We start from the raw sequence: 25508 nt of genomic DNA, 5'->3' as shown, positions 1-25508 counted from the left end.
GTTTTGAAGGGGAGGGGTGATGGGGAAGTTTTTTGAGGGAAGGGGTGATGGGGAAGTTTTTGAGGGAAGGGGTGATGGGGAAGTTTTGGAGGGGAGGGGTGAGATTGGATTTTGAAAAATGTACGATTAATGGGAAACGAACATTTCTTGCAAAATGAGTTTCTTGAGACCTTCGAGTCAAAAATACGTTTGAGGACGCTGAAGGATGGGTGGAGTTCTGGAGAGTTTAGGGAATGTAGAAAAGAGGAACTGTAACTGTAAGAGATGGAATTTTTTTTTGGAATGAATAGATTTGGTGAGCAAGTCGAAAGCATCCTTTTATAGAAGAAGAAGAAAAAGGTGTTATAGTATATGACAGAATACAGTTCTTCAGGGGACAGTTGAAACATTTTTTAACGACGTGAACACGTGATCACGAACAACGTGGTCGAAGAACCAATGAACAAATAAGAACGAACAACGGATAAGAACAGAGAAGGGAATTTTTTATTTTTTTTTGAGTTGAGATGAAAACAGAGACAGACCGAACGTGAAACGTGAAAAATAGAGACCGAAAGTAATTGCGAGCGCAATCGAAGAACCGCTGAGACAGAAACAAAGTCTCAAGCCAAGGTCAGACACGGTAGCCTACTAGTACTACACTAGGCCTCAGAATACGTGACACGAACTAACCGACGATTCTGTACACAGGTATGAAAAACCAACACCAAGAATACTATTAAAGACACACCAATAGTTACACACACCGAAAGAAAGATACAGTTTCGACAAAAACACAATTGTGAAAAGTTACTTAACTTCGAAAGCGTGCGCGCATGGACAGCTTTGAAGAGACGTGACGTGACGTGACGAGAAGAGACGTGAAGAGACTTGAAGAGATTTAAAATGTTAGACAAGTGGTTGATGTTCGGGGAAGTTAGGGGGTGAAGAGAAAAGAACAAAAGAAGAAAAAAAAGAAAAGAAAAGAAAAGAAACGTGAAAGTTTTCCAATTTACATGAAAAGTGGCAATTTCATATTGGTTAATCATAATTTATCTGTTCCCGACTGCAAATCGGACTCAGACATATAGGAAATAAGAGGAAAAAAAACCGTGGAGTTGAGGTGTCGAATTCATACCTTTTCCTGTTCATACAATTATCGAGCGGTGACAATGGATATAACATGCAAACAAAAACTCACACATACAAACACATGCATACCATGGACAAAGGCTTCTCCTTTTACTAATAGATGCAAAAATCTCGTATATTTTCTCTTGTGGTCCTGAAAACATACAATTAAATTATTTGGGTAGAATGTTTGAGTAGAATGCTCCTGTCTATGGATCTTTGGGCCTTGCACCGGTCTTCGTCATCGGGAGTTTGCAGTACGGGGAGCTGCAAGCTATCAGCTTTTAGGGCGAATTCAGGAAAGTTTTCCAACTCTTTTGTTGTGCAGAGGCACACCCCATTCTCGCAGGTAAGTTTCCAATCATTTTGGCTTATTTTTGAAGCTTTGTGAACCAATTCAGGAAACGATCCTTATCTGGCATGCACGATAACGTTTGACTGCCTCGATTAACCCTGGTTCCTGGGGTTTTTGCCCATGCGAGCTGAGCATTCTGGGTCGGATTACTCCATTTTGAAAGTCATGTATTTGGCAGCAAAGTGACTAACATACAGACAACATAATAAGTAGGCACACATGGAGGCTAAAATAGACAAAGATATGTAAGCAATCTACACAAGTTGATAAACAGTTAATGTTGCTATAAGTGCAGGTGGATTGAAGAAGAGTGTCAGTGAGAATTGATTGGAAAATATATGGATTATGAATAGGTATCATGAAATGGTGATGGTTTGCCATTTTAAAGGAGAACACGATTGGAGATCCCTGGTTTAAATCGCTTATAGTCTTTGCCCATTGTCTCCTAATATCTTTGTAATTCATGTAAAAGTATACCAATGCCCTTGTTCTACATGGAATACATGTACACGCTCCTCCACGATGCTAAGATATTGAGGAAAAATATAACATGATCGTTGGATTATCCGGGGCAGCTCTCGCTGAGCAACATCTTGGTGACCAGAGAAAGTATGCTAACTGTCACATATCGTCTTAAAGTTAGGAATTCTCCTGAAAAAGCAGAACCCTTCAGTACCAAATGCGTGCTGGTGCTCAACTACCCTGTGAATGTCTGTAGTAAGTGCGTGAATCGGACAACTGGCACTCAACCAGCGACCATCAGTACAAAACTTTATCCAGTTCTTCCGGTTAACTTTCCACCATCTTGAATTACCATTTACCTGGTATTCTTAAATCATGTTTCACTTCACGGATATGAGGTGAACCACTTTGAGAAGGAACAAGACTCTCTCTTTCTCAAATCCCAAGTAACTGGTCTTCTTAAATCATGTTTCACTTCACGGATATGAGGTGGACCTCCTTGAGAAGGAACAAGACTCCCTCTTTCTCAACTCCCAAGCAAAATTGTTCTGAAAGTATGTGTCAAATATTTTCAGTTATGGATGCGGTTGAAACCCACAAAAATTGTGGAAGCACGTTCTAATTTCTCTCGAGTAACGGATGGAGTTACATAAGACCGGGTGGGAGGGTGACATCTGCCGGGTGGAGTTTGGTAACAAGAGGAGGTGGGAGGAGTCGTGACATAAGGACAGAGAAGGCACAAGAAGGGAAAGAAGCCAGGTAAATTAGAGGTGAGAGAGGGTGAAGAGAATGCAGCAAAAAACAGTGGGTAGTTCAGTATTACTATTTGCAGAGAAGGTGACACATTAGATGTGAAAGGAGAAATAAAGGACAAGGAGAGAGAGAAAGTAAGTATGCAAGCTGGATGTGTACTGGTATAATATTAGTTATAAAATATTCTCCTAAACCTCTTTCTTTGCCCTCAACCCCTGATTTCTTATGTACTTTGCATCTTCAGAATTAGAAATGCTGGAGTTTTCAACATACCAAGCTCAAACCCAGGGCGTGCTGGACGACAGTTTGACAAGTCTCCATTGGCTCCAAGAATTTTCCATCGTGCCTTGCTCTCCAGCAGTTGCAGAGACAGCCGGAGCCCCAGGTGCTGCCAGCCAGACAACTACCACCAGAAATCATAGATTTCTCAGAGACCCTGGCACAAAGCCTCCATTTTCTTACGCATCGCTCATCTACATGGCAATGCGCGCAAGTCGTCGGAGCAAGGTTACCCTTTCCTTCATCTACAAGTGGATCACAGATAATTTCTGCTACTACCGCCATGCAGAGCCAAGTTGGCGAGTGGGTAAACTTTCAGTGCAATACACACATCACAATTTCAGGGGCCAACCTGCACTCAAAACTAAGACCTGTTATCGGGGCTAGTTATGGCAGATTTAAATTCAGCCATTCACAGGTTTGTGAAATTTCAGCTTCCCTGCAAGTCACATCAGTTCAATGATCGTTAAGGATTCCTTTTTACTTTGGTTTTGCGTTGTGCAGTGCAGCTTGTACATAAATCAGCATGCAGGACAAAGACATGAGTAGACATCAATGGACTTCAATGTGAATTACAAAGACACAAGTAGAGAATGGACGGTACTTATAGCATATGAGATTTGAACCTGCATTACGAGAGCATCTCGAACCATTAGTTCACACGATTACAATAAACAGAACAACCCAATGCTAAACTAACCAGGTTTTGCCTTTATAAATAAATACATACATAGTTTAACTAGAACGGCACTCGGTAGAGCGCATACCTCTGCCAGGCTGATCAGTTTACGTTTTGTATCCCAACTAATGACCAGGTGGATCTGGATCCGGATCTGAATCAAAATATAATCGGTTTGTTCTTGTTCCTTACCAAACTCATCCGCCAAGATTCATCCAAATCCGTCCAAATTTTTTTAATCTAGGCTACTCGTGGGCCTGTTGTCCCAAATTTTCATTGGTTTTCACTGCCATGCAGCATACCTGCCTGCCGGACTTGTGGGGTATTTTGGGTCCTCGGAGTCTTTTGGGTGCTCGGGACTTTTTTGTTTTTTTTGGGGTCTTTTGGGTACACAGGGACGTTTGGGTCTTCTGGATCTTTTGGGTATTTTAGGTCCTCAGGGACTTTTGGGTCCTCGGAGCCTTTTTTGTATACCAAATTGAGGCTCATATAAGAGCTAACACATATAACATATAATAAAGGGAGTGTGAGGTCATAGGGGGAGAGAGAGAGAGAGAGAGAGAGGGGAGCACAACAACAGCAGAGCACAGGGACATCGGGAGATCTGTGGAAGGGAGAGGCCTGGGTGTGGATTGGGACCTCGGGATCTTTTGGGTCATCTGTGCCTTTTGGGTCCTTGGGGACTTCTGGGTCTTTTGAGTCTTCAGGATATGTGTCCTTGGGGTCTTCTGGAGCCTCTGGGTCTTTAGGGTCCTTGGGGAGCTTTGGGTCCTCTGGATCTTTCCGGGTCTTAAGGATCTTCGGGGTCTTAAAGGGTCTTCAAAGGTCGAAGTGGTACATTTCAATAGTACAAAATTAATTAACAGACATTTGTAAGCAATAGACACAAAAAGTATCACACACACACACACACACACACACACACACACACACACACACACACACACACCTCATCCATTTACAGTAGATCCTGATATTTATAGTTTTCGGCCCTCTCAATGGTGATGAATCACTCAAAAAATCCTGGTATCCAGAACCAGATACAGATCTTCACCAAAATCTAATCAATTCGTACTTGTCACATACCATACCTGTCCAACAAGTTTCATCCGAATTTGACATATATATATATATATATATATATATATATATATATATATATATATATATATATATATATATATATACATATATATATATATATATATATGTATACACACTAGCTGAAGTACCCGGCGTTGCTCGAGGAGGGGCAGTAGAGGGAGAAAGGGGAAGAGGGGTGGGAAGAGGCTGGGGGAGAAGGGGAAGGGAGAGATATACTGTATGTATATGTATATATTTCCACATGCTCTTCAATCTCATTCTTCCCTCGAGGGCTTCAAGACAGTTGTTTATGACCATCTCAGGTCATCACCCATCCAGAACGATGATCTTTTATGGACAAACTATGTTATGTCCTGATCCATTCTATGATCTAGCTCCTCCATGAGCCTCGGCATTACAGACAAAAAAGCTGAATGTAGACCAGACCAAATAAGTTTGGAATCATCTCTCCAAGGACTTTAAGCACCCCATTTGAATTGTGTATGCAACCCTGTGCCTGGTGTTGGCTTAGCGGTTAGGGTGCCGGCTTGGGATCCTAGGATCCTGGGTTCGAATCCCGGTCGATCGCTAAATTAACGCCAGGGGGGTTGACTCAGCCTGTCATCCTTCCGAGGTCGGCAAATTGAGTACCAGCTTGCTGGGATGAATGATCCCGGTGTGTACCCCGGTTTAGAATAGGTACACCGCTAAATAGGTACACCGTATCCCTGCCCATCGTAAGAGGCGACCAAGGGTTGGCGCCAGGAAGGGCATCCGGCCATAAAAACATTGCCTCAAACAGGAAACCATGATTGTCATGGGGCCCGCAAGGCTACCCCTGCTCTAGCGGGGAAAATGGCCTTAAAACGATCATTCATTCATTCATTATATATGCAACCCGACTCCTCAAGGTAAGAGTCTGAAACAACCCGAGAAAGTTCAGTTCAGAATCGAGCACAGTTGCGCTGGATGGCAAAAGTCTTTCTTCCTTCTCTGCCAACCTGAGTGCTGATAAGACATAAATAATGAACAGGAGGGGAGGCAGTGAAACAATAGCAGGGATCCAATTCCAGGTGCATTAGTGAGAGTGACAGTTATCAGGGCTTTGGCATGGTATCCACGTACTGTTGGGTGTGTCTGACCGCAAGCTTATTCGATGCATGCTTTTGATATGCTGTACATACAGGTTGTGGATACAAATGGAAATACCTGGGTAAATGAGGGATGCCAAGTATATCGAAAGTGACAGCTTCCACACAGGTGTGGCCCATGTGTTAATTAAGCAAATAACATCCCAGCATGCTTAGGGTCAGGTATAGAAATGCTGCACAGGCCTGGGTGCCTATAATTATGGCTAGCATGGCAGCAAGAGGAGACTACAGTGACTTGGAAAGAGGGGTGATTGTTGGGGCACGTTTGGCAGGAGCTTAAGTGACAAAGGCAGCTCAACCTGCTTGGAACTCTGAGGGAAATACATCATCAGCAAAGGGCAACAGTGGGTGGAAGCGCATACACCAGGATCGTGAGATTCGTACATTAATTTGAAGTGCAAGGCAAAGCAGGTGAAAAAGTGTAGATCAATCGACTGTAAATTTCAACTAGGGGTGCAGGCATCCAGTTTCATCAAAAACAATCCGCCGAGAACTCCAGAGCGGGATACCATAGTTGGGTTGCAGTGCACAAACCGCTCATCACACCTGGCAATGCACGTGTACGAGTCCAGTAGTGCAAAGAATACAGGCAATGGCCTACCGAGCAGTGGAGAAATGTGATATGGTCAGATGAATCATCCTTCACCATGTTCTCGACAAACGGACGAGTGCACGGGTGGTGCCAACCTAAAGAACTCTACACCCTGAGTGCTTGGTTCCAATAGTGAAGGGTTCTGGTGGTTCTGTAATGTTGTGGGGCACATTTTCCTGGCATGGTTTGGGTGCAGTCATTCCCTTAGAAGGTAAGGTCAATGCCAATCGCTGCTTAATGGTACCGAGTGATCATCTTCACCCTATGTTGCAGAATTTCTTTCCTGCTGGGAAGGGTGTCTTCCAGGACGACAATGCCCCCATTCCCAGACCACATGTGGTTGCCCAATGGTTTGATGAGCATGACAGTGATGTTATTCATATGTCATGGCCTTCTCGGTCACCATATCTGAAGCCAATCAAGCATTTATGGGATATTCTGGAACGATACCTGAGACAGTTTTGCCACCTCCATTAAGCAGGTGTGAGTTGATTGACTCTCGCATGGAAGAATGGTGCCGCATTCCTCCTGAATAATTCCAGACACTGGTGAACTCCATGCAACAGCACCTGCAGGCCGTACTCACCACACGTGGTGGCCCAACACCCTCTTAGGTAACTTTCCATTAAATAATATATATAATAACCACCTTTAGAGGCCATTTTTCCCCACAAAGCGGGGGTTGGCCTTTTTCGGGAAACGTGGTTGTTGTTGTTTTTCGGTCCCGTTTTTGAAGCAATGTTTTACGGCCGGATGCCCTTCCTGACGCCAACCCTTTTTGCCGCCTTTAACGACAAACAGGGAATTACCAGTGAACTGGTACTCAATTTGCCGACCTCGGAAGGATGACAGGCTAAGTCAACCCCCCTGGCGTTAATTCAGCGATCGACCGGGATTCAAACCCAGGATCGTAGGATCCTAAGCCGGCACCCTAGCCGCTAGCCCAACACCAGGGTGCATTCCATTGGTGTTTCCAATTTATTTTGTCCACTACCTGTAGGTGTATATTTAATTTGGAAAAGCCACCTGTTTAAAGCCATTATTCATCCCACATTACCCATGATGGAGGCTTCTTATAATATTATTTAACATTATCATCGATAAATAGAGGGGCTAATGCTGAAGAATGTGATGAATAGTAGAATGAAGGGGAGAGAGCGAGAGGCAAAGAGATATTTCTTCAAATAATTCAAAAGAGCTAAGGACACAAGTCAGCATTTTAAAGTTTCACTCCACCAAATCACAAGAACACCATCAGCAAATACAAAGTTGGATATTAAGGAAAAGGATTCTGAATAGTCTGGTATATTTGCATAACCCAACACACCATGTCACATTGCATTGATCAATCAATGAAATGAGAGGGGAGAGAAGGAGAGATTGAAAAATGAATGAATGAATGATCGTTTTAAGGCCGTTTTCCCCGCTAGAGCGGGGGTTAGCCTTGCGGGCCCCATGACAATCATGGTTCCCTGTTTGAGGCAATGTTTTTTTTATGGCCGGATGCCCTTCCTGACGCCAACCCTTGGTCACGCTCTTACGATGCGCAGGGATACGGTGTACCTATTATAAATCGGGGTACACACCGTGATCATTCATCCCAGCAAGCTGGTACTCAATTATGCCGACCTCGGAAGGATGACAGGCTGAGTCAACCACCCTGGCGTTAATTCAGCGATCGACCGGGATTCGAACTCAGGATCCTCGGATCCTAAGCCGGCACGCTAACCGCTAAGCCAACACCAGGAGAGAGAGAAGGAGAGATTCCCATATGAAATTACAATGCATGACAAGGGAGAGAGGGAGAGGGCTCTCTCCAAAGACAACATAACTGAAGAGGATTTGTGGAAGTATAGTTTAATGAAATGTAGATATGACACAGATGTGATGGACCAAATAACCTCTTCCTTTGTTTAGGTGTGCTTGCACAGGATCTATATGGTTAGCCTTCAAATACCTACCTACTCTTGAAAAACGTCCTGGGATCTTTTTTTACAGCCACTATGGTTTCAGATGGAACAGTCATACGGCTTTATATCCCTTCTGAAAATATATATTGAAACTGCATGCACAATAATGGCATTTCATCCATCTTTGGCAACACCGTAACCAAACCCAGAACACAACCCAGAAGTGAGCTCACACCACACTGAACCATGCCTTTTTTTTCTTTTTTAGGTGACTTCCTGTTTCTTTTTCTTGCCATTTTGCTTGTAATGCTGGGTTTAAATTAGGGACCCTCACGGTTATGATTTTGAACACTACACATCTCCATCATAGAATAAAGGACCATCTGATTAATCAGATACAAGGTAAAATGTTCATAAAGGTAACCATGCCTTTCCCATACTCCCATACTAGGTCTTTGGCCGCCTATATTGACCGCAAGAAAGGTTGGCAGTGGGTGTTGTTTCCCCCGGAGCCTGGAAGAGGTTGGATATTCCATGACGATAAGAAAGGACAACAGTCACACTTATACCAACATATGATCGGAAAATGGCAGCGACACCTGCTAACGTAATTATGTCACGTGGTACTTTTTAAGCATTGCCTGTGTCGCAGAAGCACAAATTGTCAAAATTTGAATATATTATTAGCTTATTCTACTAATCCTTATATTTAAATAACAATTCATATTTCCTCTGAAGTACAACAGGTCCCATAGAGATGATGCCCCTTGATATCAGTATATCAGATGTAGTCTGAATTAATTTCAATGGGGACCGAACCCTGTACGGAACAGCTGAGGTGGTAATTTGTTATTAACTTAACTATTCTGATGCTCTATGTGATATTATCATTTGTCTGTGTGTTCTAATCTTTACTCCATGAGATGTATATGCCTGATTGCATACCCTCTCCACCCCATCCCAATTCAATCCAAGTTTCATGACATCCCAACTCAATTTTATCCCATCAGAATTCCATCCGCCACAACTTGTCGCTCAACCAGTGCTTTGTTCGAGTGCCACGGCGACAGGATGAGCCCGGAAAGGGAGGTTTCTGGGCACTGGACCAACGATATTTGAACCTCTTTGACCATGGAGCAGTTGGTCACCGTAGAAGAGTTGCCACCACGCTACTCTCCTCTAACATTGCTTTCAATACCACTTCTCAGGATGCTGGACCCAAAACATCTTGTCGCCGACTATGGAGGACCTTTGGACTACCTCCCAGCCCGACTAAGGATGCAGAAAGTGTTGCAGTCGAAACATACTCTGTGAGGCGACGACAAGGACAAAATACGACTGCAGACAATAGTAACGGCATTAATCTCACAGGCTCTGAGGTCTCCAACTCAATGAACGAGCAACCCATTTTAGCCAATTTGGATTGGCCAGGCCTACTTAATGAGACGTTTGGTAACAGTGATCTCATGGACCTAACTGAAGTTAGTTTTGATTTACCGATAAGTTCTAATGGAGATGGAAGTCTGAATTTGGACTGGAGTAACCACGAGCAACACATTGAGGCAACAGTACAACTGGAGACAGAATTGCATAGTGAGGAGGCTCCAATCATGGTGAAGTCTCCACAGTCTCCACCATGGGAGGATCTGAATGAAGCTGAACTGCTGCTTGGAACTGCTCACCATGAGGCCAATGTGCTGGAGTAAGGCCACCCACTGGTAGGTCTCACCAGCACTGCAACATGGTGCTCATGGAATTTATAAAATTAAGGAGTACACCAAATACAATACATTATTTCCATGGTAATTACAGTGTAACATGTTCCACAGCATCCTGATTTTCATTTACATTAAACCTCGATACATAAAATAACTTTAAATGATGCAATTTTTTTTTTAAACCCGATACATTGTTAACAGAAACTTTGTGGACGCAAATTAAATTCTGGGCATGCCTCATGATCTTTAGTTCGCCCAACAGGTGCTCAATGCTATAAAGGGCAAACAACAAGACTGCAACAATTCACTGAGTAAATTACTTGCAGCTTGTATTTATTTACAACCTGTAGAACATCAACAAATCGTTGCTGTAATTCTGTGATTGATGGTCATGTGGATTGATAGTCGAATGTTCCTCAAAATTCCCATAATATGCATTTCATAGGTCATGTGTCACTTCTTATCCCTTGTGCATTTTGCATTCAGGTGTGCATGACCTTGACCTTTAAACGAAATTTTAAATATATTTGTTTCAAACTCGAGTGGTTATTATGGTTCCTGGAGGGAGACATTAAGTGTATTAAATAAGTGTATAGTCGTGGTGTCTCACTTTTTGAAGATTAATCTTTCCATGTTTTTTAAAATTATTTAATTATGTATCTTTTTTTCAATTTTCATTTCATTATTTTTCCCCCCAATTGTCAATTATTTAAATTTCAATAACTTTTTCCCCCTTATTTACTTCTTTTTTTTTTTTTTTCCCAAGTACGATATTTAATTTTTGAATTAATTTATAATTTTTTTCAATTTTCAAATATATATTTTTTGCAATTTCAGTTATTTAATTTTCAATTTATATATCTTTCACTATTAATTTATTTTTCAATTAAAATTTATTCAGATATTTTCCAATTTTTAATTACAATCAGACCCTGATATTTGCAGGGAATATGTTTCTGGGAAATGTCGTGAATGTCGAATCCGCGAATGTGGGGGCATTGTTACAATGGGAAGAGGAGGGATAGGTTCCTGGCGGATGGTGATTCACAAGAGAAAATCAAAAATTCTGTGAATACGCCCGCAAAAAAACCATGAATATGCGAAGCACAGGGGCGTGAAGGTAGAAGCAGGACAGTAAAATCAGAATAGGCCCGTGAAAAACCGTGAATACACCCGCGAAAAGAATGTCGAATCGCATGGTTGCACACATAGTGGCTTTATGTGTGACTGACCCGTGGAAGATGCTTTTAGAAGTGTCCTGTGTGCGGCTGGTGGGAGATGTTTTTTTGCGCCCACGAAAAACGGCGAGTACGCAGGGCACTGGGCCACAAATGTAGAAGCAGGTCACATTTTATCAACTGCAAATACGCGGGGTCCACGAATTTTGGGACCGCAAATGTCGGGGTCCAACTATTTAATTTTCCTTTTTTTTTCCATTATGAGGCAGAATTTCAAGTGCTACCAATTGGCTAGTATTACGTGTTGGCTATACCGTGAACCATCAGCGATCTCTGATCGCAGCCCTCCAGTTGCATTGTTGGCCTGTTTGGCGTTACCCTTTGAGCAAGTAACTCAGGATGCTGGGATCCCAGGTTCAAATCCAATTTCTGCCTGTGGAACTAACTTCCATACTCTTCAAACCCATTCTTCTCTCCATGTCTTCAAGACAGTTTGAAGACTCCAATAAAATTCATCAAATATCTCTTCAATAAAATATTGTTGTTCAACACCATCTCAAATCATCCCACATCCAAAACCATGATCTTTTTGACACCTGTTAAATCACCCCCAACCACTACCAAAATTTGGCCTCCATATCCATCTTGCCCACCCCATTGCGCTCTCCTCTACCCCTCATTGTTACCCACATCTCTTGTTTGACCATCTCCATCCATTTTCTCCGTCCGCCCTGCCGTTGGCATTTCCCCCTTCTCCTCCTGCTGTTTAATTTGTTATGTTGCATACTAATTTGTTCTGTGTTCTTGCTCTTCTGAGAGCCTCGACAATGTATACAAAAAATACACTGTGTTGATCGGTTCGTCGTCTACGAATGTCCTATGACTTGATATAAAGTAGACTAATGTCACCTAATGTCAATTTGCATGCGATGTATGTACCACTGTACCAATCCTCTTTACCAGCTTTACCGTTAACATCATGTATGTACTGGGAACCTCAGGCCTTGCTGTTAAAAAAAACAAAAAAACAAACAAACAATTTTTAGTATGATATAATGATTTTATAGAGAAAAAAAATAAAAATCTGAAATTGTATTTTATTTAAACTATACTTTTTCATTTAAAACACAATATATATGTGGCTCAACAGTAAAACTGGTTGGAAAGTTTCAGTTAAAAATTGGGCAGGCCTAATTAATGAGACATTTGGATAACTTTTTCCAAGATCCTGGGTTTGGGGGTGAGGGTTTTTGGGGTTGTGCTGTAATTGAGAATCACAACAGGATAGTTTAAGGTGAGAAAAGATGAGATTTTCACCACAAGACGTGAACCACAGAAATCACAGAGTTCAAAACACTGTAAAGTTCAGGCAACATCAGTTCTTCCTGTTCTGGCAGATTAAAAACAATACAAAACTATACGCTTTCAAAGACAGCATGGGGAATGAGGCAAAGTTTCTTTCATTGGTCATGTTGCCTGTTTGAGGAAGTCCAAAGCTTGTCACAAAACCCCAAAATATTCCCGGATTTGTGGGAAGTAGTGGGCCGATGATGCACTCTCACGTTGGACGTGCCAGATCGATATCTTTCAAGTTTGGATCAAGATCGTACTTTTCACAGAAATTGTGTGTGAAGGGCAAACAAGTCAAGTATTCACACCAATTGCAGCGCATCGGTCGTATGTAGAACAAGATGATGAGCCCCGCTAGGAGAGCCCCGAATATGAGAAGCGTCACAATGATTTGAAACCTCTTCTTGTAGCGATCGAAGCGACCAAAAGCAACGTATGGCAGCATGGCGAAAGACAAGAGCAAGCCACTTGCGAAGCCAAAGATCTGGGCAAAGTTGTCGACCCAGGGCAAGAGGCCGAAAGCAAAAAGCACAATCAGGATGAAAAGCAGTTTGGTAAGTGCATACCAAGGAAGTTGCAGGATCTGCCAGCTCTGGAACAGCTCGACAAAAAGGCACGCCATGATGCCCAAGTGAGATCCTGCTGGCCCCACCTGCACACAAAGAACACATATAACGCATGTCAATACAATAATTGCAAACGAGACATCCAATTTAGTAGCTTCTCCAGTCAATGCTGTACTTCATAATACAGGCGTGCCCACAATGCGGGCAGAGCCCCAGGACGAGATAATTTTACAAAATGTAGGACTATCTATTTTTGTGCAAACACGGTGGAGGGAGAGGAGGATTAATGAATAAAATTGTAATTGGTAAGAAGGCAATGATTGGAAAGCGGACGACACAACGCTGCATCAATGAGAAACGTGCTACAAATATTCATTTACTACCTCATTGTACACTTATTTCGTATAAGGATGTAAAGTTAACAAGCCAATAATGATCAGTCATAGTGAATATCAATTTTTGAAATTTTACCTGCCCGAGTTAAGCTTAGGCTAAGCCGTTGGAGCAGTCACCGTCAGGATAAGTGCATCGTCGGGTTCTTGCATAATTTCTGTTTCAGCTGCTTTCTTGCTCGCTTATTATGCCCCAACCATGTTATCATACTGTAGCGGCTACCGCTGGGTTTTCACAATTGCCTTGCACCTATCAAGGACGCGGAGCGATCACCATGCCGGGCTCGGCTAGGACGCCCGGGCAGGCCCGCGCTCAACTTGCCAGGCCTCGGTCGGGACGCCCGGGCATGCCCGGGCAGGCTCGCCCTCAACTTGCCAGGCCGCAGCCAGGACGCTGGGCCACGCCCCCTCTCGCCTTTCCTGGGCAAACGCTCCGGGATAATATGTATATATATTGCTGCCCGATAAACGGGCTTTTCAGAGTGCCTGAGTGTTTGGTTTGATTAAAGTAACTCGGATGAATTCCAGCTTTTTGTCGCGTCCATTCTTCCGATCGACGTGGGAGCCCCAGCTCCTTCATTGGTGACCTACCGACATGGACACGGCAGTCGCCCTTAAACTGCCTACCTTCTGGGAGGCTCACGCGGCGGTTTGGTTCGCACAGGCGGATTCCCTGTTCGCCCTGCGAGGCATCACGGCCGACGACACCCGCTTCCACCATGTGGTAGCAGCGCTCGGTTCGGCCACCGCGGCCCGCGCCCTGAGCCTCCTCGAGAGCCCGCCAGCCGCTGACAAATACGGCGCGATTAAGAAGCTTCTCCTCGACGCTTTCGCCCTCCCATCGGCGGAATGCGCACGGCGCCTGCTCGACCTGCCCGAGCTCGGCGACACGCGCCCTTCCGAGCGAATGGACTACATGCTTTCACTGCTCGGCGAGCACTCTCCGGCATTCCTGTTCCGGGAGCTGTTCCTCCGTCAGCTGCCTAACCCGGTACGCCTCGCCCTGGCAAGCACGACGATCACAGATCCCCGGGCCCTTGCCAGAGAAGCCGACAAGATCTCCGCCGCAGGACAGCGCATCGCAGCGGCGACATGGGACCCACCGCCGTCCGACGCAACACCCATGGCGCCCGAGCACCCGGCATGGTCGACGACCGAACTGCCGACGCAATTGGCGGCCGCTACACCGAGCCGACCACCTCCAGCACGACGACCGGGGCCTCCACCTGACCAAGCGTGGTGTTACTATCATGCCAGGTTCGGACAGAAGGCCCGGACATGCCGACCCCCGTGCACCTTCGGCAGGCCGGGAAACGGCCAGGCCGGCGTTCATTACCAGCCATGAGCGCCGGCCACACGGGCAACTTACTGTTCATCACGGATAAAGCGTCCGGACGGCGCTTCCTGTGCGACACCGGCGCCCAACTGAGCATCATACCCGCCTCTGACCAGGACAGGCAATCCGCGGTTTGCGGCCCCTCCTTGGTTGCGGCCAACGGATCGACCATCCGCACCTTCGGCCCGCGCAACGTCACCCTCTGCTTCGGCAGCCAACGCTTTGCTTGGACGTTTGTAACCGCAAACGTGCCCATGGCTCTGCTAGGCGCGAATTCCTCTGAGCACACGGACTGCTGGTGGACGTCCAACGGCGTCGTTTAATCAACGCCGAAACCTTCAGCTCCCTGGTATGCACATTGAGCAGCTCCGCGCCGACCGAGCTGGCATGCGCCGTCCCGGCGGCGAACGAGTTTGCTCGCCTGCTCACGGAGTTCCCGGCCCTCACACGGCCGATGTTTTCGGCCGTCGCAGTACGGCATGGGATCGAGCACCACATACCAACCACGGGCCCGCCGGTCTACGCCAGGGCCCGCCGCCTCGACCCAGCCAAGCTCGCCGTGGCGAAGGCCGAATTCGACGTGTTGGAGCACCTCGGCATCGTGCGGCGCTCCGATAGCGCGTGGGCCTCGCCACTGCACATCGTGCCAAAGCCGGGGGGTGGATGGCGCCCGTGTGGCGACTACCGCCGTCTCAATGACGCTACCACCCCCGACAGGTACCCGATCCCGCATTTCCAAGACTTCTCCGCCCGTCTGGCGGGACGGGTCATTTTTTCGAAAATTGATCTCATACGGGGATATCACCAGGTACCTGTCAGGGCGGCCGACGTCCCTAAAACGGCAGTCATCACGCCGTTCGGCTTATTCGAATTCTTGCGGATGCCGTTTGGTCTCAAGAACGCGGCTCAGGCGTTCCAGCGCTTGATGGACGGCGTGCTGCGTGACCTGCCGTTCCTTTTCGTTTACCTGGACGACATCCTCGTCGCCAGCACGTCCCGGGCCGAGCACCTCCTCCACCTCCGAACACTGTTCGGGCGCCTCAGCGAGCACGGCCTCGTCAACCCGGCCAAATGCCACTTCGGCACGACGGCCGTTGATTTTTTGGGCCACCACATCACCAAGAACGGGGCCGTGCCGCTGCCAACCAAGGTCGAGGCCATCACCACGTTCCCGCGTCCCCGCACCATAAAGGCCCTGCAGGAATTCCTGGGAATGGTGAATTTTTATCACCGCTTCGTGCCCCGCGCTGCTCAACTCATGCGGCCCCTCTACGAAGCCCTCCGGGGCAAGCCGGCCAAGCACGACATCGCCTGGTCCGCAGCAATGGATGCGGCCTTCCAAAGCTCAAAGCGGGCCCTCGCTGACGCAACACTGCTCGCTCACCCGGTGCTCAACGCTCCCATCGCCCTCACCACGGATGCCTCCGACTACGCGGTGGGCGCCGTACATGAGCAATGGGTGAACGGGGTTTGGCAGCCACTCGCTTTTTTCAGCCGGCAGCTCCGGCCGAACGAGCTCAAATACAGCACGTTTGACCGGGAGCTCCTCGGTCTACACCTGGCCGTCCGCCATTTCCGCCACCTCCTGGAGGGCCGACCTTTCACGGCGTTCGTCGACCACAAGCCGTTGGTTTACGCCATGGCCAAGGTCACGGAGCCATGGTCGGCCCACCAACAGCACCACCTCTCCGCCGTGTCGGAGTTTACCACGGACATCCGGCACGTCGCCGGCAAAAACAACGCCGTGGCCGACTGTCTTTCCCGGGCCAGCGCGAACGCGGTCCACCTGGGCGTGGACTTTGCGCTTATGGCGGCGGACCAAACCACCGACACCACGGTGCAAGCCCTCCGGGCGGCGGACACGGGCCTCCGCCTGGCCGACATCCCCTTCGCGGACACTGTCCTGCTCTGCGACGTCTCCCAACGCCAGCCTCGCCCCATCGTGCCCGTCACCTGGCAACGCCGCATCTTCGCCTCCCTCCACGGCCTTTCCCACCCGGGCCGGAAAGCTTCCCAGAAGCTGGTTTCGGCGCGATTCGTCTGGCACGGCCTTCGTCGGGACGTCCGCGATTGGACCAGCACCTGCACGGCCTGCCAACGGGCCAAGGTCCACCGACACACCCAGGCCCCGCTGGCACCTTTCACCGTGCCCGAACGACGTTTCGACCACGTCAACGTGGATCTGGTGGGCCCCCTCCCCCCATCACGGGGGTTCACACACCTGCTCACCATGGTGGACAGGACCACCAGGTGGCCGGAGGCCGTTCCCCTCGTCTCCACCACCACCGCCGACGTGGCGCAGGCTTTCATCGCCACCTGGGTCGCCCGCTTCGGCACACCGGCGCACATCTCGTCAGACCGCGGACCACAGTTCACCTCCGAGCTGTGGGGCGCGGTCGCCCGCAACCTGGGGGTCAAGCTCCACCGTACTACGGCCTACCACCCCCAAGCAAACGGGTTGTGCGAGCGATTCCACCGCTCCATGAAGGCCGCGCTCATGTCCGGCCTTCAAGACGGCGGTTGGGCCGACCGGCTGCCGTGGGTCCTTTTGGGCCTCCGCACGGCCCCCAAGGAGGACCTCCAGGCATCCACCGCCGAGCTTGTCTATGGCCAGGCGCTACGCGTCCCGGGCGAATTCGTGCCCGACGCTACCAGTCCCTGGTCCGCAGCTCACCAGCGCTCGGACCTCCAGGAGGCCACCCGACGGTTTGCCCCCGTGCCAACATCCCACCACGGTGACCCCCAGTCCTACGTCCCCCCAGCACTTCGCACAGCGGAGTATGTTTTTGTGCGTCACGACGCACATCGGGGGCCACTCCGGCCGCCGTACGACGGGCCCTTCCGGGTGCTGCGACGGGACGACAAGTCGTTCGTCATCGACATCGGCGGCAGTTCGGACCGGATTGCGGTGGACCGCCTCAAGCCGGCGCACGTGGACGTCGACCACCCACCACGGGTGGCCCTTCCGCCGCGGCGAGGCCGCCCCCCGTCCACGGTGCCCCCCACTCGACCGCCCACCACCACACCGGACCCCCTCCCACAACCCGCCAGGGGTCGCTTCGGCCGGGTCATCAGGACCCCCCTCAAATTGACCCTGCCGGTGCAAGTCGATTCTGGGGGGACGTGTGTAGCGGCTACCGCTGGGTTTTCACAATCGCCTTGCACCTATCAAGGACGCGGAGCGATCACCATGCCGGGCTCGGCCAGGACGCCCGGGCAGGCTCGCCCTCAACTTGCCAGGCCGCAGCCAGGACGCTGGGCCACGCCCCCTCTCGCCTTTCCTGGGCAAACGCTCCGGGATAATATGTATATATATTGCTGCCCGATAAACGGGCTTTTCAGAGTGCCTGAGTGTTTGGTTTGATTAAAGCAACTCGGATGAATTCCAGCTTTTTGTCGCGTCCATTCTTCCGATCGACGTGGGAGCCCCAGCTCCTTCAATACTAAAATACGCAATTTGGTGTCGGTCTGTCTGACTTATTTTTTTGACCGTGATACATTCATTCATTACTTATCCTATCGCAACCAAACTTGACAGGAAGACTTAGGGTTGCACGACAGAGGTTGTAGCGATTTAACTTCCCCTCCACCCAGCGGGGTTTTTCCCTGCCAAGGGGGTTGGGTGTTGAGGTGCATACCGATATTAAGATAGCTAATCATGGCGTTTTTCCAAGGAAGCTTTTAATAACAAAAGTAACAAGAAAAAGAGCAATCAGATATTGCAAACCCTCACCAGGATTTATTTTCAGTGGTTTTTAAGGCTTTTGTGTTAAAACAAATATGGCGGCCGAATCAAGTGACCGATGACGTCATCATTATTTTTTTTCTGCACCAATTTATGCCTACATGACGCTCAAGAAATTTCATCTTGATGGGATGAAGTTTTGTACTTGTCGAATTATAACGTCATAATGGAGGGACCAATGACATCATCATTCACAGATGTTATTCCACATGGAGAGTTCTTTACAATGAGCCATGTCTCAATTTTTTCTATTCAGCACTTTTGGAGATATAGAGGTGCAAACGTTTTAGGTTTTTCCAAGATGGCGGCCGAACCACGTCAACTATGACATCATAATTATTAAAAATTCTACAGGTGGGGTTGCACCTATGGTGAAAATTTCCTGTCAATCGAACCAACAGTTGCAGAGAAAAATCATATTTATTCTGTGCGGACAAACAGACAAACAAACAGACAGACAGACAAACAAACAGACAGACAGACAGACAGAAAGTTAACAAACAGACTCAAATGCAATACCCTCTCCTCAGGCGAGGGCAATAACAGCATTCATAATAGCACAATATTAATACAAATAATACCTCCTCTCCTTTAAACAAATGCCATGTTAAACGTGAATAGCTTATCGCGGTGTTTCATTGGAGCACCCCTTCTAGGAGTAAAAATATTATAAACCACAAACATATGATTAGCTTTTGAAACAGTCACTAATGTTGTTTAATACGAAACTGAAAGAAGTTTGGAGAAATCCTGATATCCGTGAGGCAATCTATGCTTATCTCGTCCATGAACACACCTGAGCAAAGATCTACTGTAATCTATATGCACCACAAGGTTTAATAGCACAACCCTTCCTGCCACTTTTGTGGCGTTTTTACAAGGTGTTGTTCTTGGAATTTTTCCAAACACACTTCTAATAACAAAAGAAATAACAAAACTTTTGATAGTAGCATAATGGTGATGTTATTACAAATTAATAACCACCCTCACTTCCCAGGGGTTTTGTGACTTGCGATATTCCCCTCCCCCTCCCCCACACTCATTCCTGACACCCTTATGGAAGTACATTTTATTATAAGGAATTAAAAATGGTGAGGCACAGTCTGATCCTTTCAATGACCTGATTTAACATATTATAATGCCATGCATATTGTATCTGATCCTAAGTAAAAACATGCCTGTACCCCAGCAGCGACATGTGGTGAGGCGAGCGTAGCAAGCCGGTCCACGCTAGTTTAGTAAGTTTGTTATTTCTAAAGCAGGTGACTGCATTTGAGCTACGGAATCGTCCTCTAGCATAATCGAAATTTCCCCATAAAAGCGTATGCACTCCCAAAAATTGTCATGCAGTCAAAATAATGAAATAACTACACTGCACTACGAAGTTAGCGCATATGTAGAATGCCCCCACTCAGCGTCTTGGAACTTCACCTCTGAGGGTCTCGTGTTATCCATTGGAGAGACCAAGACTTCCACAATGTTTTATATATACAGTCATGTGAAAAAGTAAGTACACCCCATGTAAAGTTTTGACTTTTTCAACATATTTCAACATACAGCTATTTGATCTTCATTTCAACAATATTGATAGATAAAGGTGATATAATATAACAAATATCATGAAACATTTATATTTTGTAGTCCATTGTATAATTTAAATAAACATAAATGCAAATTTCGCATGTGGAAAAAGTAAGTACACCCCGGCATTTATCACAACTTCAAATACCTAAAATTAGAATCAGGTGCACCAGCTCAGGTGCAAATGATTAGAACATCGTTAGAGAGGATCTTGGAGGAACCTGTCTTATTTAAACCTCAGACATTTAGTTTGGTTTGCTCTTTGTTGTTGAAGTGTGCGGCGTCACCATGCCTAGATCAAAAGAGCTTTCTGATGCCTTCAGAAAGAAGGTTATAGATGCCCACGAGTCTGGGAAGGGATTTAAAAAGATCTCCAAACAATTTGAAATCAATCATTCGACTGTCCGGCAGATCATCTACAAGTGGAGAAGATTCCAAACAACTGCTAACTTGTTCAGGCCAGGCTGCCCCAGCAAGTTCAGCCCGAGAGCAGACCACAAGATGCTGAAAGAAGTCTCTAAGAACCCCAGAATGTCATCACGGGACCTACAGGTAGCTCTTGCCACTGTTTTTTGTTTGTTTGTTTGTTTTTTGTATATTGAATCGAGGCTCGTGGAAGAGCTAACATTTATTTCACAAACAAATCAACCAGACAAACAAAATATACAAAAAGAGGGAGCGGAAGACAAGATGGGGGAGAGAAGGGGAAGCACACAACCACAACATTTGAGAGCAGGGAGAAGTGTGGGAGGGAGAGGGCTTGGGGGGAGGAGGTGTGGGAAGGGGGAGGGGGGGGGGAGAGGTATAAAACACAAGGGGACCGAAATTAGCGGGGGTAGTAAAGATCAAGGTTTTGGATGGGGGAGGATAAGAGATGGCGGTGAACAGCTGTTTTAAAGACCTGGAGGGTGGCGTGGGATTGAAGAGAGTGAGGGAGTTTGTTCCAGAGGCGGGAGAAAAGAGGAATGAAGGAGTGAAGGTGAGCAGAAAGTCTTGATTTTGGCAGTTTAACCATAAGAGGGTTGCAGGCAGATCTTGTGCGACCTGTAGGAATATTTGGGGGACAGAGCCCAGAGAGAGCTGGGGGGGCAAGGCCAGAGAGGAGTCGGTAGAAGACGGAAAGACCACCAACCTGCCTGCGGTGAGTGAGTGAAAGGCCCTTGGAGTTAGCTTCATCGCGGGAGATTCCAATGATTCTGAACGCTTTGGTTTCAACAGCGTGAAGACGAGCTAGGTGTGAGGCAGGAGCACCAGACCAGAGGGGAGAGCAGTATTCCATAGAGCTGCGGATGAAAGCCTTGTATGTGGTGAGGAGCTCAGGTGTGCCAAGGAAGGACTTCGCATGATGGAGGATGCCCTGTCGGCGACTGGCTTTGGAGGCCAGATTTGAAATGTGGTTTTCCCAGGAAAGATCATGGCAAATAGAGAGACCCAAAAGCTTGAGTGACAGAACTTCTTGGAGAGGATTATTCAGAAAGTGGATGGGAGGGTTGTCCAGTCGGTCTTTTCGGAGAGACATCGTAAGAGTGTGAGATTTATCAGGATTGAAAGGCATGTTCCATTTGTTTGCCCAGTCTGTGATTTTGTCCAGGTCTGCAGAGAGTGAGGAGGCTGCAGACTGCCGATCTGAGGGACGAGGAATGGAGCGACAGAGAGTAGAGTCGTCAGCAAAGAGATAGAGAGGATTTTCAAGAGTCAGAGAGATCATTGATGAAGACCAGAAAAAGCACAGGGCCCAGAACACTACCTTGGGGAACTCCAGCCTGAACAGGAAGAGGAGATGAGAGAAACCCATTCAGGGCCACACGTTGACTACGACCAGAGAGGAAGTCCGCCAGCCATGCGTGGAGATTTCCATGGATACCAAAGGAGGAGAGTTTGGTGAGCAGAGCAGGGTGCCAGACTGTATCGAAGGCACGTGAAATGTCAAGCGAGACAGCTCTAATTTCCTGTTTAGTGTTGAGGACCTCCATCCATTGTTGAGAAAGCAGAAGCAGCATGTCCAGAGTAGAGTGACCAGGTCTGAAACCAAATTGATGATCAGAGATCAAGCCATTGGAGAAGAGGAAAGATTTCACATCTGAAGCAATGATGGATTCCATGACTTTGCTGATAATTGGGAGAAGGCTGATTGGTCTGTAGTTGCTAGGATCTGTTTTTGCACCTTTTTGTGCAAAGCGGTGATGTTCGCTGATTTCCAAGCAGATGGCAGGTGACCTTGAGCAAAAGAGAGGGTGAAGAGAACAGAAAGAGGGAGTGAAAGAGCAGAAGAACATGATTTTAGGACCCGTGGGCTGATGCCGTCAGGACCAGTTGCAGAATCAGAGTCGAGGGTTGACAGAAACTTTTCCACCTTGTCAGGAGGAAAGGACACAGAGTCCAGGAGCAGCTGGGTATGACTGGGTACGGTGGGTACAGAGAGGGATGGGTTTGGGACACAAGATTTAGAGGCAAACACAGAGTTGAGGCTTTCAGCTTTTTCATGTGTGGAGTCAGCCATTAAGCCGTTTGAGGTGAGGGAGGGGATGGAGGGGGAACAAACACCAGAAACAGATTTGACCAGACGCCACCAGGATTTGGAAGAGGGAGACAGATAAGAGAGTTCGGTCTTGAAAACAGCAAAGTACACGAGTACGATGGCACACTGTTGATGGCAAAGTACACGAGTCTACCATTAGAAAGAGGCTGCATAAATTTGATCTACATGGGAGGTGTGCAAGGAGGAAACCTTTGCTGTCCACAAAGTACATCAGGGCAAGACTAAAGTTTGCCAATGAACACCTAGGCAGAGACCAGCACTTCTGGAACAATGTGTTCTGGACAGATGAGTCAAAGGTAGAGCTATTTGGCCACAGTACCAGAATACATGTTTGGCGAGAACCAAAGACAGCATTTGTCCACAAGAACCTGATACCAACTTTAAAGCATGGTGGTGGAAATATTATGGTTTGGGGCAGCTTTGCTGCATCAGGGCCTAGGCAGCTCACCATCATAGAATCCACTATTAATTCTTCATTGTACCAGAGGGTGCTTGAGGATAATGTGAGGCCATCTGTCGGAATGTTGCAGCTCAACCGAAGGTGGACCTTGCAACATGACAATGACCCGAAACATACCAGTAAATCCACCAAGGAATGGCTGTAAAGAAAGAAATGGAGGGTTCTGGAATGGCCAAGTCAAAGCCCGGATCTAAATCCCATCGAGATGTTGTGGGCGGATTTGAAACGAGCTGTGCATGCAAGAAACCCCTCAAACATCGCACGGCTGAAAGAATTCCGCATGGAGGAGTGGGCAAAAATTTCTCCCAGTCGATGTCACAGACTGTTGGACAGTTATAAGAAACGCCTACTTGAGGTTGTTTCTGCCAAAGGGGGCAATACCACCTATTAGAGCCAAAGGTGTACTTACTTTTTCCACATGCGAAATTTGCATTTATGTTTATTTAAATTATACAATGGACGACAAAATGTAAATGTTTCATGATACTTGTTATATTATATCACCTTTATCTGTCAATATTGTTGAAATGAAGATCAAATAGCTGTATGTTGAAATATGTTGAAAAGTAAAAACTTTACATGGGGTGTACTTACTTTTTCACGTGCCTGTATATATATATTATTTATATATATATATATATATATACAGTGGGGAGAACAAGTATTTGATACACTGCCGATTTTGCAGGTTTTCCCACTTACAAAGCACGTCAAGGTCTGTAATTTTTATCATAGGTACACTTCAACTGTGGAAGACGGAATCTAAAACAAAAATCCTGAAAATCACATTGTATGATTTTTAAGTAATTAATTTGCATTTTATTGCATGAAATAAGTATTTGATACATCAGAAAAACAGAACTTAATATTTGGTACAGAAACCTTTGTTTGCAATTACAGAGATCAGACGTTTCCTGTAGTTCTTAACCAGGTTTGCACACACTGCAGCAGGGATTTTGGCCCACTCCTCCATACAGATCTTCACCAGATCCTTCAGGTTTCGGGGCTGTCGCTGCGCAACACAGACTTTCAGCTCCCTCCAAAGATTTTCTATTGGGTTCAGGTCTGGAGACTGGCTAGGCCACTCCAGGACCTTGAGATGCTTCGTACGGAGCCACTCCTTAGTTGCCCTGGCTGTGTGTTTCGGGTCGTTGTCATGCTGGAAGACCCAGCCACGCCCCATCTTCAATGCTCTTATTGAGGGAAGGAGATTGTTGGCCAAGATCTCGCGATACATGGCCCCATCCACCCTCCCCTCAATACGGTGCAGTCGTCCTGTCCCCTTTGCAGAAAAGCATCCCCAAAGAATGATGTTTCCACCTCCATGCTTCACGGTTGGGATGGTGTTCTTGGGGTTGTACTCATCCTTCTTCTTCCTCCAAACACGGCGAGTGGAGTTTAAACCAAAAAGCTCTATTTTGGTCTCATCAGACCACATGACCTTCTCCCATTCCTCCTCTGGATCATCCAGATGGTCATTGGCAAACTTCAGACGGGCCTGGACATGCGCTGGCTTGAGCAGAGGGACCTTGCGTGCGCTGCAGGATTTTAATCCATGACGGCGTAGTGTGTTACTTATGGTTTTCTTTGATACTGTGGTCCCAGCTCTCTTCAGGTCATTGACCAGGTCCTGCCGTGTAGTTCTGGGCTGATCCCTCACCTTTCTCATGATCATTGAGGCTCCACGAGGTGAGATCTTGCATGGAGCCCCAGACCGAGGGAGATTGACTGTCATCTTGAACTTCTTCCATTTTCTAATAATTGCGCCAACAGTTGTTGCCTTCTCACCAAGCTGCTTGCCTATTGTCCTGTAGCCCATCCCAGCCTTGTGCAAGTCTACAAATTTGTCCCTGATGTCCTTAGACAGCTCTCTGGTCTTGCCCATTGTGGAGAGGTTGCAGTCTGATTGAGTGTGGACAGGTCTGGAGACGGCTTTGCGGTCGGTCTTTGCGGTCTTTGTGGTCGGAGACGGTCTGGAGACGTCTTTTATGCAGATAACGAGTTCAAACAGGTGCAGTTAATACAGGTAATGAGTGGAGAATGGGAGGGCTTCTTAAAGAAAAAACTAACAGGTCTGTGAGAGCCGGAATTCTTACTGGTTGGTAGGTGATCAAATACTTATTTCATGCAATAAAATGCAAATTAATTACTTAAAAATCATACAATGTGATTTTCAGGATTTTTGTTTTAGATTCCGTCTTCCACAGTTGAAGTGTACCTATGATAAAAATTACAGACCTTTACGTGCTTTGTAAGTGGGAAAACCTGC

At 46.8% G+C, this 25508-nt stretch overlaps 2 protein-coding genes across 9 annotated transcripts in view; one reads left to right on the top strand and one right to left on the bottom strand.

Moving 5' to 3' along the window:
• Positions 1-2656: 2656 nt before the first annotated feature.
• Positions 2657-10092, top strand: LOC144894081 (forkhead box protein I3-like). The gene is made up of 3 exons (XM_078785970.1): positions 2657-2814; positions 2925-3262; positions 9385-10092. Exons 2-3 carry the CDS (start codon positions 2933-2935, stop codon positions 10078-10080), a joined length of 1026 nt encoding a protein of 341 aa, XP_078642096.1. The 5' UTR covers positions 2657-2814; positions 2925-2932; the 3' UTR covers positions 10081-10092.
• Positions 10093-12306: 2214 nt separating this feature from the next.
• The window catches only part of LOC137417775 (inactive rhomboid protein 1-like), a 120001-nt gene continuing 106799 nt past the window's right edge, over positions 12307-25508 (bottom strand). For all 8 annotated transcript variants that reach the window (XR_013624793.1, XM_078785964.1, XM_078785968.1 and 5 more), the window contains one exon: positions 12307-13272. Coding sequence is in view for 7 of the 8 variants with exons in the window: in XM_078785964.1 (XP_078642090.1) it covers positions 12829-13272 (444 nt within the window). In the remaining variant the exon portion in view is untranslated. The remainder of the gene's footprint in view (positions 13273-25508) is intronic.

Source organism: Myxine glutinosa, chromosome 10 (assembly GCF_964187855.1).
Source record: "Myxine glutinosa chromosome 10, kmMyxGlut1.1, whole genome shotgun sequence".
NCBI lineage: Eukaryota > Metazoa > Chordata > Myxini > Myxiniformes > Myxinidae > Myxine > Myxine glutinosa.
This window is presented reverse-complemented; position numbering and strand designations above follow the sequence as displayed.

Excerpts from the sequence above, each read along its gene's own strand:
- LOC144894081 (XM_078785970.1), top strand. The coding sequence starts at position 2,933 with ATGCTGGAGTTTTCAACATACCAAGCTCAAACCCAGGGCGTGCTGGAC. Across the intron at positions 3,263-9,384 it reads ATGCAGAGCCAAGTTGGCGA|AATTCCATCCGCCACAACTT; the intron begins GTGGGTAAACTT and ends TTATCCCATCAG.